The 17,650-nt window shown below is 34.1% G+C and overlaps 1 protein-coding gene across 1 annotated transcript; it reads right to left on the reverse strand.

Moving 5' to 3' along the window:
* Nucleotides 1-12,455: 12,455 nt before the first annotated feature.
* LOC131045622 (putative leucine-rich repeat receptor-like serine/threonine-protein kinase At2g24130) lies at nt 12,456-15,547 on the reverse strand. Its single transcript, XM_057979222.2, has 2 exons — nt 13,036-15,547; nt 12,456-12,941 (listed from the first exon to the last, which is right to left on the reverse strand). Exons 1-2 carry the CDS (start codon nt 15,545-15,547, stop codon nt 12,487-12,489), a joined length of 2,967 nt encoding a protein of 988 aa, XP_057835205.2. The 3' UTR covers nt 12,456-12,486.
* Between the last annotated feature and the right edge of the window lie 2,103 nt (nt 15,548-17,650).

Genomic DNA, 17,650 nt, shown 5'->3' on the forward strand with positions numbered 1-17,650 from the left:
CTTGGTAAGGATATTTGGGAGATCACTAAGAAAGGATATACACCTTATGATCTGGCATCTGGCAATACTGCTCCTTCAGACTTGGATATGAATATTGAAAATGATTGCAGAGATAGAGAAGCCCTCTTGTGTGCACTTATTGATCAATAGATCATGGGATTGATTGATAAATCATCGGCTAAGGTTATGTGGGACAAATTGAAAACTCTGAATGAAGGTGATCCTACTGTCAAAATTGCTAAACTTGATGGCTATTGGGTAAGATATGAAAACTTGAAGATGGAAGATAATGAAAGAATTGTGGTGTTTATGGAATGAGTAAATGAGATTGTTATGGGAATTCAATGTTGTGGAGGATTTATGAGTGAAGATGAAATAGTTTCCAAAGTCTTGAGAGCCCTTCCACCAGCTTACAAGATGAAGGCAACTGCAATTAATGAGTTGAGAATGTAATGGCTAACTCTTCAGTTAACAGAGACATTTTGATTGGGAAATTACCTGCTTTTGAGCTTGAAGAATTTGGGTTTGTTGGAGCTGTAAAGTCTGAACCTGCTTTTCATGCATCAACATCATCATCTACCAGCAAAAGTGATTGGAAAGTTTTATATGCAAAAGAATTGTAAGACATGAGGAAACAAGATGAAGAATTTGAGCAACTTGAAGCCTTATTTGCTAGAAGAGTACCTAAACATCTGACAAAAAGTAAGTATGAAGGAAAAGCACCTTTTAAATGTTTTTCATTTAATAAGATTGGTCATTTTGCATCTGGATGTCCTGAAAGGAATGCAAGGTTTGAGGAAAGAGTTAAGAAATCATTTAAGCCTAACCAGAATAGATATAGATTCAAGAAAAGTAAACAATGCTACATGGCGGATGAGGAAGGAGTAACTAATGACTCTGGAGATGAACCAATAGAAGACTCTGCGAGTGGATTCGACAATGGAAAGGAATGGGTTTTCTATGCTTTAAAGGAAGATGAATGAGAATTGGCTAACAAAAATGAAGAAAATGCCCTGGTAGCAAAAGTTGAAGATAAGGATGAATGGGTAATTGATAGTGGATGCTCACATCATATGACTAGAGATAAAGGGAAATTTCTACCCTTGGAAGAATACAATGGAGGTCAAGTCAGATTTGGAGATGACAAAGCATATATGATCAGAGTTAGAGGTATTATTTCTCTGGATGGTAAGCATAACACTAATAATGTCTATTATGTAGAAGGTTTAAAGCATAATCTTTTGAGTGTTGGTCAATTGGTGGACAAGGGTTTCTAACTTTAGTTTAAAGATAGAAAATGCAAAATCATTAACAAGACTAGTTTGGAGATTGCAACCGGTATTTAGACTGGAGGTAATATCTTTCACTTGAACACTGGTAATAAGACATGTTTGATTGCTCATATTGATGAGAGTTGGTTATGGCATAAGAGGTTGTGTCATGTTAATTTTGATTGTATTGTTAAGATCAGTTCAACTAAGGCAGTTAGAGATATACCTAAGATTATGAATCCTCCTAATTTGGTATGTAAGGAATGTCGATTGGGAAAGAAACTTAGAAGTTATTTTAAGAGCATACATGAAAAATATAATGATGTACTTGATTTGATTCACACTGACTTATGTGGTGCAACATGGACTAGAAGCTTTTAGGGTGATAGGAATTTCATGCTGATTATTGATGACTATTCTAGGATGATGTGGGTGACTCTTCTTAAGGATAAGTTTGAAGCCTTTGAGAAATTAAAGATCTTTAAAGAAAAGGTTGAAATAGAAACTGGACTGAAAATCAAATGTCTAAGATTAGATCAATGTGGTGGTGAGTTCACTTCTCATGAATTTAATAGTTATTGTGAAAAAAATAGAATCAGGAGAGAGTTATCTGCACCTTGGACTCCTTGGCAGAATGGAGTAGTGGAAAGAAAGAACATAACCATTTTGGATGTAGAAATATCTATGATAATGGAAGCCAAATTGCCTCATATCTACTGGAGAGAAGCAGTGAGTACAACAGTCTACACATTCAACAGAGTTTACCCCAAAGGTGAAACTGGTAAGACCCCTTATGAATTATGGTTTGGACATACACCTACTGTTAAGTATTTCAAAAATTTTGGAAGTAAATTCTATATCAAAAGAGATGATTCAATTGGAAAGTTTGATCCTAGATGTGGTGAAGGGATATTTCTTGGTTATTCAATTCAAAGAAAATCAGATGTTGTAACAAAATATTGCAGAAAATTATGGAGAGTGCTAACGTGAAAGTGGATGAGCAGTACAAAAATTGCTTTATATCATATGACAGGGAACTGACAATGGAAATGATCATAACTAAACTAGCAATGCCTCAACTGGTATAGAAAACTGAGACAATTATATCAGAACAATTAGAAAATTCAACTGTGATTGATGATCAGAGCAGTGAACCTGAAGTTCAGAAGACACCAAGGTATGTAAAATTAAATCATTCTGAAGATCAAATCATTGGAGATAGGAACAAGGGAGTTATGACAAGAAGAAGATTGGCAAATGAAGAGGTATGTCTTATTTCTCAAGTTGAACCAGCAACTGTTATTGAAGCTTGTAAGGATAAACATTGGTTAAAGGCTATGGAAGATGAATTAGATCAAATAGAGAAAAATGAGACTTGGTTTTTAGTTCCCCAGCCTAAGAATAAGAATGTTATTGGAACTAAATGGGTTTTTAGGAATAAACTGAATGAGGATGGTCAAGTTGTAAGAAACAAAGCTAGATTTGTTTGAACAGGATATTCTCAAATGGAAGGAATTGATTATGGTGAGACATTTGCACCTATAGCTAGAATTGAAGCTGTTAGACTATTTCTTGCCTATGCAACTTATACGAACTATAAGGTTTATCAAATGGATATTAAATGTGCATTTTTTAATGGTGAACTTGAACAAGAGGTTTACATTGAGAAACTTGATGGATTTTCACTAACATATGATAAAGACATTGTTTGCAGATTGAGGAAAGCTTTATATGATTGAAACAGTCTCCTAGAGCTTGGTATGCAAGGTTGGATAAATATCTTTTGAAGCTTGGTTTCACTAAAGGCAGTGCTCATAGTAATTTATATTATAAAATCACTGATACTGATATTCTGATTATTGAAGTATTTGTTGATGATATCATTTTTGGAGGAGAAGATAAATTATGCATGAATTTTCTAACATTATGAAGAATGAATTTGAAATGTCGATGATTGGTGAGATGAGATTTTTCTTAGGTTTGTAGATTACTCAAAATGACAAAGGGATTTTTCTATCAAACTAAGTATCTGAGGGAGTTGTCGAAGAATTTTGGTATGGATAATTCCAAACCGGTAAGTACTCCTATGGTGACAAGTGGGAAATTATCTATCAAGGATACTTCTACACCGATGAATTGGAAAAGGTATAAGTCTATGATTGGTGGTCTGTTATATCTAACTCAGACTAGAATAGATATTACGAATGCAGTAACTATTGTTTCTAGATATCAAAGTAATCCTAAAGAAAATCATGAATGTGCAGTAAAGAGGATATTCTAGTATTTGCAAGGAACAATAGAATATGGTTTATGGTTTTCTAAAAATGATGATTTCACTTTATGTGCATATACTGACTTAGATTGGGTAGGAGATACTGATGACAGGAAGAGCACTTCTGGTGGAGCTTTCTTTCTTGGAAAGAAATTGGTTTCATGGATCAGCAAAAAATAGTGATGCATTTCTTTATCTACTATAGAAGCTGATTATGTTGCAACAACAACTAATTGCACTCAAGTCTTGTGGATGAAGCACATGTTGAAGGATATCAGGTTAAATTGTAGTGAACCAGTAGTTATCTATTGTGATAACTCTGCAGCTATTGACATGTCTAAAAATTTGGTATTTCACTCTAAGACTAAGCATATTTCAATAAAGTATAACTTTTTGAAGGGCAAGGTAGAAGCAAAGGAAGTCAAATTGGTTTATGTGAAAACTAAAGAACAGATTGTCGATATATTCACTAACCTGTTGTCTAAGGAATCATTTGAATACTTGAGAGATAGGTTAGGGGTTTTTTCCCCTTCGACAGAGACTTGATTGATGCAATTATTCATTAGTCTGACATGTATTACCAAAGACATTATTCATTCTGACACTAATGAGTGGTGCTACTACTCAGGGGGAGTAGTCAGCTTTGAGATACAAAGGTTTATATTCTTGCTTTGATTAGTTGTTAGATTTATGGCATTGATGTCAAAGGGGGCGAGATAGTGATGTGATAAAAAAAAATTAGAACTTTACAGAGATATCATTCATAGGGGGAGAGTTACTTATATTTAGGAGATTATTGGTTGTCTTCCACAGGGGGAGACTTGTTTGGCATTTCTTGGTACTTAGATGTTTTTCACATCTAGTGTTGCCATGAATGCCAAAGGGGGAGATTGTTGGCATGAATTGACTATGTGTTGCATTGATGTTTTGTCATTGATGTCAACACTCGTTGTTATGTTTGGTTACCGATAGACAGGTTTTGGTTACCCGTAGAAGATCTAGTGTTACTAACAGAAGAGACTATCTGTTCGACTTTCGGCATGTTTGGATCTATGGAATATGATTGGTTACATGTGGTATGTGCTTCTGGAGCATATCTTGGTCACTTGGTATTGACTTGGTAATAGGATTCTATCATACACTCTCGTAAACCCTTACCAGCACTAGTTTAAGGCTTTACCGACAGATCTTTCACTGAGGAATCTTAACAAGATGCACAATTGGTGTTGGTGCAACTTTTAGATGGATTTCAGGATGTTGAAGATGTTCTTTGATCGTGCTTCAACTTCTTGAAGACATTGCTTTGGCGTGGTGGACCCAGAATAGGTCTAGTACCTATCTAGGTTATGGACCTGTATCATGATAACGTGTACTCTACATGTTACTGAGATGTTTCAAGATGATTTATGGATTTTTTATTGTTGTTTTGGTCTTAAGATGACATGGCATATCAATGTAATATGAATTTATGTAATGATCTTATTGTAATATCTTTTAGGTGGTCGACCTAATTTGTTTAGGTCTTAGGGTTTGTATAAAATGATGTAATATCTCATTGTAGATTGTGGCATGTGTGGCATGGGAATCGAATAAGTATTCGTGGTCTTGGAATGCAATATCATATGCGAAGAAGACTTGATCGATCATAGGTGATCGACTTTGGATTAAGGAAGAGGTCAAAGGCCTCTAGTATTGAGCTTAATCGGGACTTTAATCAAGCATGGTAGATGATATCTCTGGCAATTCACTCTATTGGATTGTAGTCCATTTATCTTGAGATGGTTGTTGCCTCTCTGTAGTCAATGAGACTCTTTTGTAATGAGCAATGCACTCTAGGTAGTATGCCTTCTTGCATGTGCAGGCCCCTCATTGTATCACATACTTTCTACAAAAGTATCATCTAACTATGGGTAGGCTTCCCATCGTGGTTTTTCCCTTTCCGAGTTTTCCACATACAAATCATGGTGTTATGTGGTATGGTTGTTTTGCATTGATTATCTATTTAATTGTTAAGTTGTATAGTTTACCGATATCTATTCCTACCGACATCTGTATGGGCTTTACATGTACTTGATCTATTTAAAGGTTATTAAGTAGACTAAAAGTCATAATCTATTAACCAGGCATGGTAGATTCTATTCATCCATCTCTCCATCTCTCTACCTCTTTCTCTATTCATCCATCTCTCCCCTCTCCCTCCTATACCTCTATCTCTTTATCTCTCCATCTCTCACTACCCATATATATCTCCCTCTCTCTACCTCTTTCTTTCCCTATATATCTTCTTATCTCTTTATCTATATTTATATCTCTCATTCTCTACCCATCTCTCCCTCTCTATATATTTATCTCTTTCATCTCTATATATCAATTTATCCTCTCTATTTATATCCCTTATGTGAATCTCTCTCTCTATTACAAAAATAACATGAGCTTGTGGGTAATAGAGTCTAATCATCTTCTTAATTTAGAGGTTTTGTTTCATATGTGTTTCAATCCTTGTGAGTGAATGCATTGTTCATTGAAAGCTATCACTTCTCGACTAATGCTTGCTCATACATGGTTTAATTGCTAAGCGAAAGTGCCATTGAGAAAAACAAAACATTAATAGAATTCTGAACTTCATGGACTCAAGCCAAAAGATCATGGTGTGAATGGGGCAAAGTGAGACCTTAAAATACTTCAACAATTCCATCCATCACTATTTTTTATACACTTAAAATCATTTTAAAACAATTTTATAATATAATACCCCAAGCTTTCTCACAAGATATTAATTGAACCAACATGGGATGGACACCTTTTTTCATTATAAGTGACATTCACGCTATGAATTACACACCAATATGCACACAAGGTGTCATGACAAGCACAATGACACACAAGATGATATCACCAATAGATCGAGCATGGTGCCACAAAGAAAAGGGCTTCACTAATCATGTTAACTTAGGTTGTTGTTACCTTTGTGGCACAAACACCATCATTTTCAGAATGGCCTACCAATTCAACTCATTTGTTGCACAAATGTATGCAACTAATAGAGAAAATATTTTCCTAATTGATCTTCCATGCCTTTTCGGCGTACCCATTGCACACCAAGGTGCAATTGCTAGTTATGATGTTATCATAAGAACACTTAGTTTGGTGCTTAAAATAAATGTAGATGTGATTCCTTATGTATTGGATATTAAATTAGTCATCTCCCATAGTGGTCATGAGATGTTGACCAAGCCCTTGTTGGATTGAGCTATCAGGAGCCAATCTATGCTTAACTAGAACCACTTGGTACGTGTTTCGTGAAGTCTAAAATGTGGATTTCAGTTGTGTTTTATACTCTTAGTGGTGAGTAGAGGTGTGCTTTCACCTTAGGAGCCGTTTGACAAAGTCTTGACCAATTCACTGAGTCTTGCTAGGAAAAAATCCTAGATCAACGTTTGTGGCTGTCCTTCGTTGTCTTCGCCTCTAGAACAACATCTCTATTTATCAGAACGATGTCTCCCCCTCTCTAGCCTGCCATCAATTTGGCCTAACCACAAATTGGTGTCTCTACCTTTGGATTGACATCTGAGCCTATGAAATGTCGTTTGTTCTTCAGCATCTCTGGTTTGCCCTTTGGCATCCCCGCCTAACTTGGCAGTGTTGTTGTTTGGTTGAATTGTTCTGATGCAAGGTGGCACAAAATTGATCAAGGGTTTCTTATTTAGCTACATGAACATGATTTGTGTATGGTTCAATATTAGAGGATGATTTAGTCATCTCCTATAGGTGTTCTTGTGTAGTTTCAATCCGATTTTGGTTGCAATTTTAAGGTATCGACGTTAGTGGACATTAGAGGTTCCATGTGTTATCTTGTTAGAGTTTTTGAGAGTGTAATCTTCCACTTGTGCTTTTCATTTATCTATAGGATAAATGTTATCTTGATATAAGCATTATACTTGTATTATTATGCATGATGACATTTTATTACTTCAAAAAAAAAAAAAATTCATGCATTTTTGGTGTAATTTTCACTTATCATCTAAGGTTCTTTGGTAGGGCATTACACATTACACCAACAAAATATATGTTGATTCCTTATAGATATTTCCTCTACACATATCAAATGGATATGACATTGATGACAAAACAACACCATATAAATTTGTACTAGACAGATTATATACAAGTGTCTTGACAAAATATATGTTCATAGGCTAAAAAATCCTTTTAGAGTGTGGAGCAAAAGTATTTGATTTTTGTGGCTTAATAATTAATCTTAGGGATTTTGGATATTTTACATGTAATGGCAAGGTCTGTTTCAGCTCAAAATACTCCATACTTGTAGATATCTTCTATATCTAACAGTCACTTCTCAACTAGAAAACCTCATAGATTTGTCATATATGTGTTTTGCATGAAACAAATGATAAAACTAACTTTCTTGGACACTCTAAACTCAATGGTGAGCTTAAATTTGCACCAAAATAAATCAACAATACAAATCCACAAAGAAGAAACCCCCAAATCTAGTATTTATATCAAGATTATCTAATTCTTCAAGTCATCATGTGATGGAAGAGAAGAGAATACTCAACATATCACTTGATATTTTGATATTTTCACCCTAGGAATAGCTCATGCATAAAACACACTCAAAACTAAGAAGAGATTTTGTAGATATGAAGATCCAATACCATGTAAGAGTTGATAGTGAACTCCAGTCATTTCATGATAACCTGCAAACCAAAACAAACCATCTACAAAAGAGTATGGAAAGAATAACTTAATTGATTATGGCTGAAAATATTGATTACAAATGAATATACGAAGCCTTTATTATAAAGGCAATATTTATAGGTAGGATTAAACAATATCATGGAAAATGTCTCAGTCCTATGACATGAAACAAATAAAGATAACATTGCATGGCAATTAAGACCTTGATGCATTAGTCATGCATCATTGATGGAGTGGTAGGATGATGAGAGGAGGAAAGTCTTGGGTGAGTAGTGGCTTCCTACACACTCAAACTTAAGCCCATGCATTGTGTCAATGATTGCCCATAGGCTAAACCATGAAATTGGGTCCTCAAGAATTTAATTTTAAATAAATGAATTTAAAAAATCATCTCATTAGATTATGCCTATGCAAGCTAGCAAGTACTTTACTATGTATGGGTAATGCATACTGTAGACACCCAATTCTGTCCACTTAATTCGGACTATTAATTAAATAAATAAGAAATGTTTGTTTAATTAATTCATCTTATCCCTTTATCCATTCTATCACATTTAAATTTAAATATTTATTTAAATTCCTAAAATCCCTCACCCACTTGCATCTTCTAGAAACTGCAAGTTGTAAGTTAAACCTCCTCCTAATCATGTCTAAACCCCCTATCATTAGCCTAATCCCTCTTTAATGGTTTGCACATTCTTATTAAACCAAAGGTTAACCTAAATTCCATCAACTCGCTCCTTTAATGGTTTCCTTTAAAGTTTTCAATCCTTTAATGGTTTTCTTCAAAGTCTTCTTAAGCCTTTAATGTCTTCCTTCAAAGTCCTCTTAAGCCTTTAACGACTCCCTTCAATTCTTCAGGCATTTAACGCTTTGTCCCTCTCTCCTCTCAAGCCTTCCCTCATTAGCAATTGTCAAAATTTGATTGGCTTTAAGGATAGCATATGGATTGAGGATCAACACTTCCTTAATCAATCCTAATCCTTCATCAACCAATTCAACCTCAACCCTTCATTTGTCTATTTTGCCTATAAATAGAACTCCCATTTTCTTTGTGAGGGGGATTTCCATTGATGATCAAGTTGTCCATTGAGAATAAGGTTTTCCATTATAAAGAAGGTTATTCTATTGAGCTTATCATTGTTGAGAGTTTAGAAAGCATTCTCATTGCTTCTTTGCATAGCTTAGAGCATTTGCATCCATTTCTCATAGCAACACTTTATATCATAGTCAACCATCTCCCATCCTACATTTGACATCCTTTTTGCTAGTGCTCAAGGTGAGGGCATACTTCATGTAGTGATGGGATCTTGGAGAGGAGGGGGACAAGGAAGAGTCATGTCATAGGGAGCATCATGGGGAAGTATCATATTCATTTTGTTTAGTTATTTCCTAACTAGCTTCTTGTGCTAATATTATTTGATAATGCTTTGAATGGATTTGTCTTCATGTAATACTTATGGTTGAAGGATCTTTACTAACATGTTTTCATATTGATTTATACTAGTCCCATTTCTATTTCATTTCGCATACATTATTCCAACGAAATATGTTGATTCCCTATAAATATTCTCTCTACACTAGTAAAATGAATAGGATGAAAATGACAATACACAACCATACAAATTTTTACTATACATATTTTGGACAAGTGTCTAGACAAAATTTATGGTGTTAGGATAAAATATTGCTTTAAGAGTATTGAGTAAAAGACTTTGATTTTGACGGTTTAACAATTGATCTTAGGAATTTTGGATCTTTTAGATGCAATTGTAGGGGGTTTTTTAAGCCCAAAATGTGACAAACTTGTAGCTATCTTTTACATCTAGCAACCATTTCTTAACTAGAAAATCTCATTGATTTGGTATCATATATCTATTTTTAATGAAAAACAATTGATAAAACTAGCTTTCTCAAGGACACTCTAAACTCAATGGTGAACTCACATTTGCACCAAAATAAGTATATGGTACAAATCCACAAATTGTAAACCCCCCAATCTAGTATTTCTATGAATTTCTAATTCTCATAGTCATCGTATGATGCAAGAGAAGATCATGCACAACTTTTCAAGATCTATCAAGATTTGCACCCTAGGAATAGGTCATGCACAAATAAATCTCAAATATAAGAAGGGGTTTTCTAGATCTAAATATTCATTACCATATACAAGTTCATAGAGAAATCCACTCACCTCTTGATCACTTGCAAACCAACATCAAACTTCTACAAAAGAGTATGGTAAGAATAACTTAATTGTGGATGAAAACAAATTGATTACAAATGTACATATGAGGCATTGATTATAAATGCAAGGTTGATAGGTAGGATTGAATAAGGTAATGGAAAATGTCTTGATCCTATGACATGAGACAACTAAAGATAGATGAGATTACATTGTAAGTAAGACCTTCTAGAAATATTTATAAGTCCTTAAATAAACTTAACTTGTGAATGAGTGTGAAAAATATCTAACTTGTGGCTAGTTAGATAATGTACCTTATTCACACCACAAAGGGGTAATCCTAATAGGGAAAACCCCTATTCACACCAAAAAATTCAATTTAATTTTTTTATGATTAGATATTGTAGAAGATTCCTTTGTTACACATATATTTGTACATCACTAGATTTATCATATAGTAATGATGAGGATCCATGTATGTAACATAAATCTACTATGAATTACAAGTATCATGTCATTTGGGTCTAAATGTCTATTTTCATCAAGAAAATACATGAGTGAGGTAGCTTTCAATGCCTATCCTAGGTCACAAAAGATGTATCACAACACACAAGAGTGAAAGAATAGTTATTTTGGTTATAAAAGGGGTGAGGATAACCTTAATAAAATAATATATCTAATAGTATAGAAAAGGGTAATGAATATCAACTAAAAAGAATTGGATCTATATCATATATCAAAATAGGTGGAAAGTATAATCCCTTAAGCTAAGTATAAAGGTAATTAGGGTGGGTACAAAGGAATATATGCAAATGACTATAAAACATAAATAAGGATAAATTAATGAAGTGAAATGACACAAAATGAAGTTAACAACTAGGAAAAATATTTGCAACTAGAATATTATAGATCTAACCCTTATGTGACAGGAAATCCTAGAAATACAATGAGATCAACCAAGATCAATCAATTTAACAAAAATATAAAAGAAATAAACTTTCCTTAACTATGACTTGAAATAAACTAGTAAGATGCAATGAAATAAGCGTAGATTGACTAAGATATAATGAGTGTATCTAGTGAGGCCTAATGTATTATTAAATTCAATGCTAAGATGTAAAATTAAATATAATGGATTGGTGTACTTAGCTCTATGAATAAAGAATGATGGTCATTGTTAAATATTATTGAATTTTACTAAAGTCTATTTGAGAATGACACATTTCCATCTTTAAAACTCATCAAATTATATGATAAATTGGTGCTTTATTTAGGATAAAATCTATAAGTGCCTTATTTATAGTCTAGATTTAATTTTTGTCTCTACTCTTGATCCAAATCGATATGTTCCTTTGTTTTACTGTTTTCTTCATTAATCTTCACTTGTTCTACTCTTTTCTAGCATCCAAGACTAGGAAGATTTAAAAATACCTTTACAAGCTCAATATCAATGTCATAAAGGAACATATTTTAGTAGTTCAACTCACAAATTTCAATTAAAAATATAAAACCTAAAACTATATATCTACTAATTATGATTTATAAAGAGTGGTAAAATGATCTAATTTAAAATATTTACCACATTTTAGCAAAAAATATTCTGCACTTAAAATTTCAAAGAAATATTTGACTTCTAAATTATTGTATTGAATAATTGTGAAAAAGAAGTATTATAACTTTAATAACTATTCATGTTTAAATATTAATATAAATTTAAAAATTTAACTGCACAAAATTTTTCAAATTGCATGATAATAAAAAATATATATTGTTTCTGAAATTCAACATTCTATTAAGATATATATTTAATCATGTATCCAAATCATTGATATGGCCCAAAATACATCATATCCACATCTTCTTTCCACTCACAATTTCAAATATAGGCCCTAAATAATGTCAAAAAATACTATCCAATATAGGTAGCACATATGAACATTATTCCATGTGCTCATAATATATACTATCAAAAGTAATATTTTAGGACATCATTATGTTCTAGATTGGGTAAGAGATAAAACAAGAACAATTCTTTAGGCTTAGGATGTAGATGTAGACCAACTTCCCCTATTTCCTAATTCAATGGTATTTATATTTCTTTCATCATTAATAAAAGGTGAGATATCTATTGGTAATTGAAGAGTTTTAGGGGTATCAAGAAATGCACCTCTGATTGTATTTAGTCTATCAACTATCTCAGTCATATCAGGGCGCTCTTGAGGTGACTCCCTAGTGCAAAACAACCCAATTTGTATAAATTGAGTAAGGCATTCCATCACTGTTGACGTCTCTGAGTCATGAGCATCTATAAGAAGACAATTATCCACCACATCTGAGATTCTATTTGGAAAATGCATTTCTGTCCATTTTGGTAGATTGATTCCTTCTGTCCACCTATCATCTGTTGGTCTCCTCCTTGTCAACAACTCTAAAATTAAGATTCCATAACTATATACATCTCCTTTTGTTGAAATATTTCCACCAATTCCATATTCTATAATAAGAAATAAACAAAGATTAATAACTGACTTATAAGATAAACAAAGAAAACAAGTGAAACACATTGCGCAAGAATGTGAAATGTGTACCTGGAGCAATGTAGCCAACAGATCCTTCAAGTGCATCTGTAGAAGTCAAAGAATCCATGGAATTGCCAAAAATAATATTGGAAAGGCCAAAGTCTGCTATGTATGAAATCATGTCATCTCCTAATAGAACATTGTTGGGCTTGAGGTCACGGTGGATCACTTGAACAAAGCAATAATGATGAAGATAGGCCATTCCTTGTGCTATCTCCATTGATATCCTTAATCGATCACTCAAATTTAATTTGCATTGGCCTCCTTCACGAGGATACAACCACCTCTCTAAACTTCCATTTGACATTAATGGAAGAATTAAGGCTTTAAAATCAAGGTTGGAACATGATGAAATGATTTTAATTACATTGCGGTGCCGAACTCTCTTTAATGCATTGCATTCTCTGCTGAAACTTTGGTGAGCATGTTCATCTTGCAACTTGAGAACTTTGACAGCAATATTTGTACGATCTCTTAGAATCCCTTTATAAACTGATCCAAAACTACCAATTCCTAAAAGATTTTCATCACTGAATCCGCCAGTTGCATCTACTAGTTCTTCATATGAAATTTTTGGAGGCCATACTTTGAGAACAGGGGTACAAGAACGTCTCCATCTATACGAAAATGCTACCAATAGAAGAGACATGGTCAAAATTGCAATGCCGACTACAACAGGAATTATTACCTTTTTGGAGACAGATGTCTCTTTGTGTTTGGAATGAGAGCATGGCGGCAAGTTTATCCATCCACCACAAAGGCCGAGATTTCCCATAATTTCAGAGGCATCATGTGTTGCAAAAGCTCCTCCCTTTGGGACCTCTCCACTTAACATGTTTGAAGAGAGATTGAGATGCTGGAGCATTTTCATCTTTTTGAAAGCCACCGGTATTGTACCTGACAAATTATTGCAAGAAAGATCCATGTACTGTAGATTTTTTAGATTTACCAATGATACAGGAATTGGCCCCTCAAATGCATTCCCAGAAAGATTTAGATACATTAACCCCTTGCAGCTTTCCAGTGCACTGGGAATGCCACCCGAGAAATTGTTTTGAGAAACATCTATAGCTAAAACCATAACCATTTTGCTCATTTCCAAAATAGAACCCTGCAGTAAATTCCCAGAAACATTGAAATAGAACTCAAGATTCTGCAGACCTGCAACTTCAGAAGGTATATTTCCTGTTAGTTTGTTGTGTGCCATGTCCACCAGCTCCAAAGTCTTGCATTTTCCTAAACTAGCAGGTATTTTCCCAGATAGTTGATTGTGACTAAGGTCAAGGTCTCTTAACTGTGGAAGGTCACCAAGACCTTGTGGAATTTGCCCTGAAAGCATGTTCTGACTGAGAGACAACAATCCAAGCCTTTTGGATTGGCCAAAACATTCTGGAATTCTCCCATGTAAATTGTTTGCGTCCAGGTGCAATCTTTCAAGATTTGGAAGTCTGCAGAGTGCAGATGGAATGGTCCCATTGAATCGGTTTCCTTCTAGTCTTAGAAATGACAACATTGTGAGGTTACCAATCTCATCTGGTATGTTTCCCCCAATTTCGTTTGAGCCTAATATTAAAACTGATAACGAACTCGAAAGGCGACCAATTGAAGTGGGCAAGACGCCAGTGAGATGGTTAAATGACAAAACAAGTACTGTCAGCTGCTGCATTTTCCCAATTCCCAGAGGCACTGTGCCGGTCATTTGGTTGGTGTTCAAATTCAGCCGTTGTAGCCGAGTCCAATTAGCCACTGAGCTGGGTATTTCTCCGGTGAGTTGGTTCTTCCACAAAAGCACATGTTGCAACTGGGACAGCCTTCCAAACTCCCATGGAATTGGGCCGCTTAAGTGATTTCCACATAGCTCCAACACTTGGAGACGAGTGCAATTTGAAAGGGAAACGGGGATCGGCCCTATTAAGTTGTTCATGCAAAGATCAAGCCAGTTTAGTTGACTAAGCACACCCAACACATGAGGAATACTACCTTGGAATCTATTGACGCCCAAATCTATGACTGTTAAAGAGGACATGTTTCCTAAGAAAGGTGGGATAATACCTGTCAAATTGTTTTGGACTAATGCCATGATTTTTAGATTTGAAAGAAGACTAAATTCAGAGGGAATGCTTCCACTTAAATTGTTATAAGAAAACCGAAGCCATCTCAAGCGAAACAACCTTCCTAGCTGATATGGAATATGTCCCTGGAAGCTATTATGTTTGAGATCAAGTACTCTAAGGAAGGAAAGATTTGCCAGAAAGGGAGAGATGGGACCAGCTAATCCCATACCTGTGAGATTCAAGGAAACCACACGCTGTCGACGAGAAGAGCAGACAACAGCAGTCCAATTGCAGAGAGTGTGATTGGGAGACCAATCGAGGAGGGAATTAAATGGATCCAAAAGGAGAGCATCCTTGAAAGCAATCAGAGCTTGTTGATCAGAATAATTAGAAAGCTTTGCTATATGAGTAGGCAGCGTAGAGAGAGAGAAAAAGAGAAGCAGAGGAAGCATAATCACCATCTTCATTCTTAGCTTAGCCCACGCAAACATCCGAAAAATGTATGAAATGGCATAATGGTTGGGTTCACTTTTAAATAGAGCTTTAAAATGTCTGATTGTTTTTCTGGACACATTAAAATGTCGGAACAAATTAAATTGGTAATTTGGTCAAATAACTTTGACGCGAAAACATTGCTCAAATAACTTGGACGCGAAAACATTGCTCAAATAACTTGTTTTCGGAATCGTTGATCAGACTGTCTATTTCACACTCATCTACAGTTTTGAAGTCAAAAAAAATTTACCTTTAGGTCGGTGTGTTCTCTTTAATTTAATTTAATATTTTATCTTTTCTTTTCCTGCTGCAATACATGTAAGTTAGTATGTTAAAAAAACACATTATTTATTATTTATTTGATTCAGCAATTCTATCATAACATTTTTAAGTGACAAAGGAGCCCTTGTAATGGTATGTTAAAGAGACATATTGTTTATTGTTTATTTGATTAGTCAATTCTATCACAACATTTTTTAAGTGACAAAGGAGCCCTTGTAATTGGTGTAAAGGTAGGAAAAATTGAAATTCATGGTCCTAGAAGACAAGCTGGGATTTGGAGCCCTTGTAATTGGTGTAAAGGTAGGAGAAATTGAAGTTCATGGTCCTAGAAGACAATCTGGAATTTATTAGAGAGTTAAAGGGAGAGGGCATGAATGCCATGTTGAGTGATGGAGTTAATGATGCTTTGACATTAGCAACAAAAGATGTGGGAATTGTTATGGGTGTGGAGGGCTCTATAGTAGCCATGAAATCCATAGATGTAGCTTTGTTAATTATTACACTTTGAAAATTTTGCAATGGAATTTTTTTAATAATTGTTTTAATAAAAATTTAAGTTAATTTTTTTTAATAATCATTTTAATTAAATTTAAGTTAATTTTTAATAATTGATTTAATTAAAATTTAAGTTAATTTTTTTATATAATCATTTTTAATTAAATTTAAGTTAATTTTTTTAATAATTGTTTAGTTAAATATTAAGTTAATAAATTAGCAAAAGATTGAAATCAAAATTATTGTCTCAATCCCCTTCAAGGATTTATTGGATTATTTGATTAGTGATTTTGGCTCACTTAAAAACAAATAAGTCTTATTATTACGATTTGATCCAAAATTTCCAAAAAGTACAAGCTAATCACTCATGTGGAGCTAGTAACTCTATATTTTAAATAATCTCACGATCAAAGTAAACATTACTTAATCTCGTATGTAAATGTCACTATTTTTACATCATGCGCATTACTTATATGTTAAATTGCATTCATTGATGAGTAAGTTACCTTTCCATTATCTTCATACAAGTTACATGTTTTAATATATGAGTTCATAATTGCCTTTATCATACCATTATATATTAATTAGTTGAGTTGTAGAAGAATGGTATTTCTTTTTATCAAATGGTACTTGATTGCCATCAAAGTAGTTATTCAAATAATTAACTTCGAAAGGTCTAATTATGTACATTCATTTCGTGATTATTTTCAAGCATGATGTTAGTTAGAAAACTAAATAAAGGAAGAGGGAAACCAAAACCTAGTAGCGTTCGGTATATAAGGTGCCTCTGGGTCATGCTTATGGGTAATGTCGTCATGTTGAACTACTGCACTTAATGCCTAATAAAGCTACATCAACGACGTCTGTGGCATCGTCCCTATAAATCGTCGGGGAGTAATAAGGGACACTTGGAAGCTAAAATCCAAGGGGTGGGTAATCCCCCTTGGATCGATAATCTAATAAGATAATTTTCAAATGATTTTACATCTGTTGAGTTAAACCATAGTAAACCCCCTTTTAGATTGGTTAAGTAAAAATGCTTTTATGGAATTAATTTTCGAAGAAATATTGTTGTCAATTGGCAATTGGTCAAGGGTGATGCTTACGATAAGAATTAGGATCTAGTTATTTTAGGCCACAAGCAATAGGCCATCTTGAGCCTTTGCTTAAGTGCTGCCATCGTGGGTAGCAACTGCAGAGAAATTGTCTGAGACATTGACCCTAGAAAGGGTTGCGTACCCACAAATCAGTTTACATCAAACCATAGAATAGAAAATAGAACTACATACTTTACGCAT

The sequence above is a fragment of the Cryptomeria japonica genome, chromosome 4, assembly GCF_030272615.1.
Source record: "Cryptomeria japonica chromosome 4, Sugi_1.0, whole genome shotgun sequence".
Lineage (NCBI taxonomy): Eukaryota > Viridiplantae > Streptophyta > Pinopsida > Cupressales > Cupressaceae > Cryptomeria > Cryptomeria japonica.

Bases quoted from the DNA above. Each gene is read 5' to 3' on its own strand.
- LOC131045622 (XM_057979222.2), bottom strand. From the start codon at position 15,547: ATGAAGATGGTGATTATGCTTCCTCTGCTTCTCTTTTTCTCTCTCTCT. The intron at 12,942-13,035 runs GTACACATTTCA...TTCTTATTATAG, and splicing joins TGTTGGCTACATTGCTCCAG to AATATGGAATTGGTGGAAAT.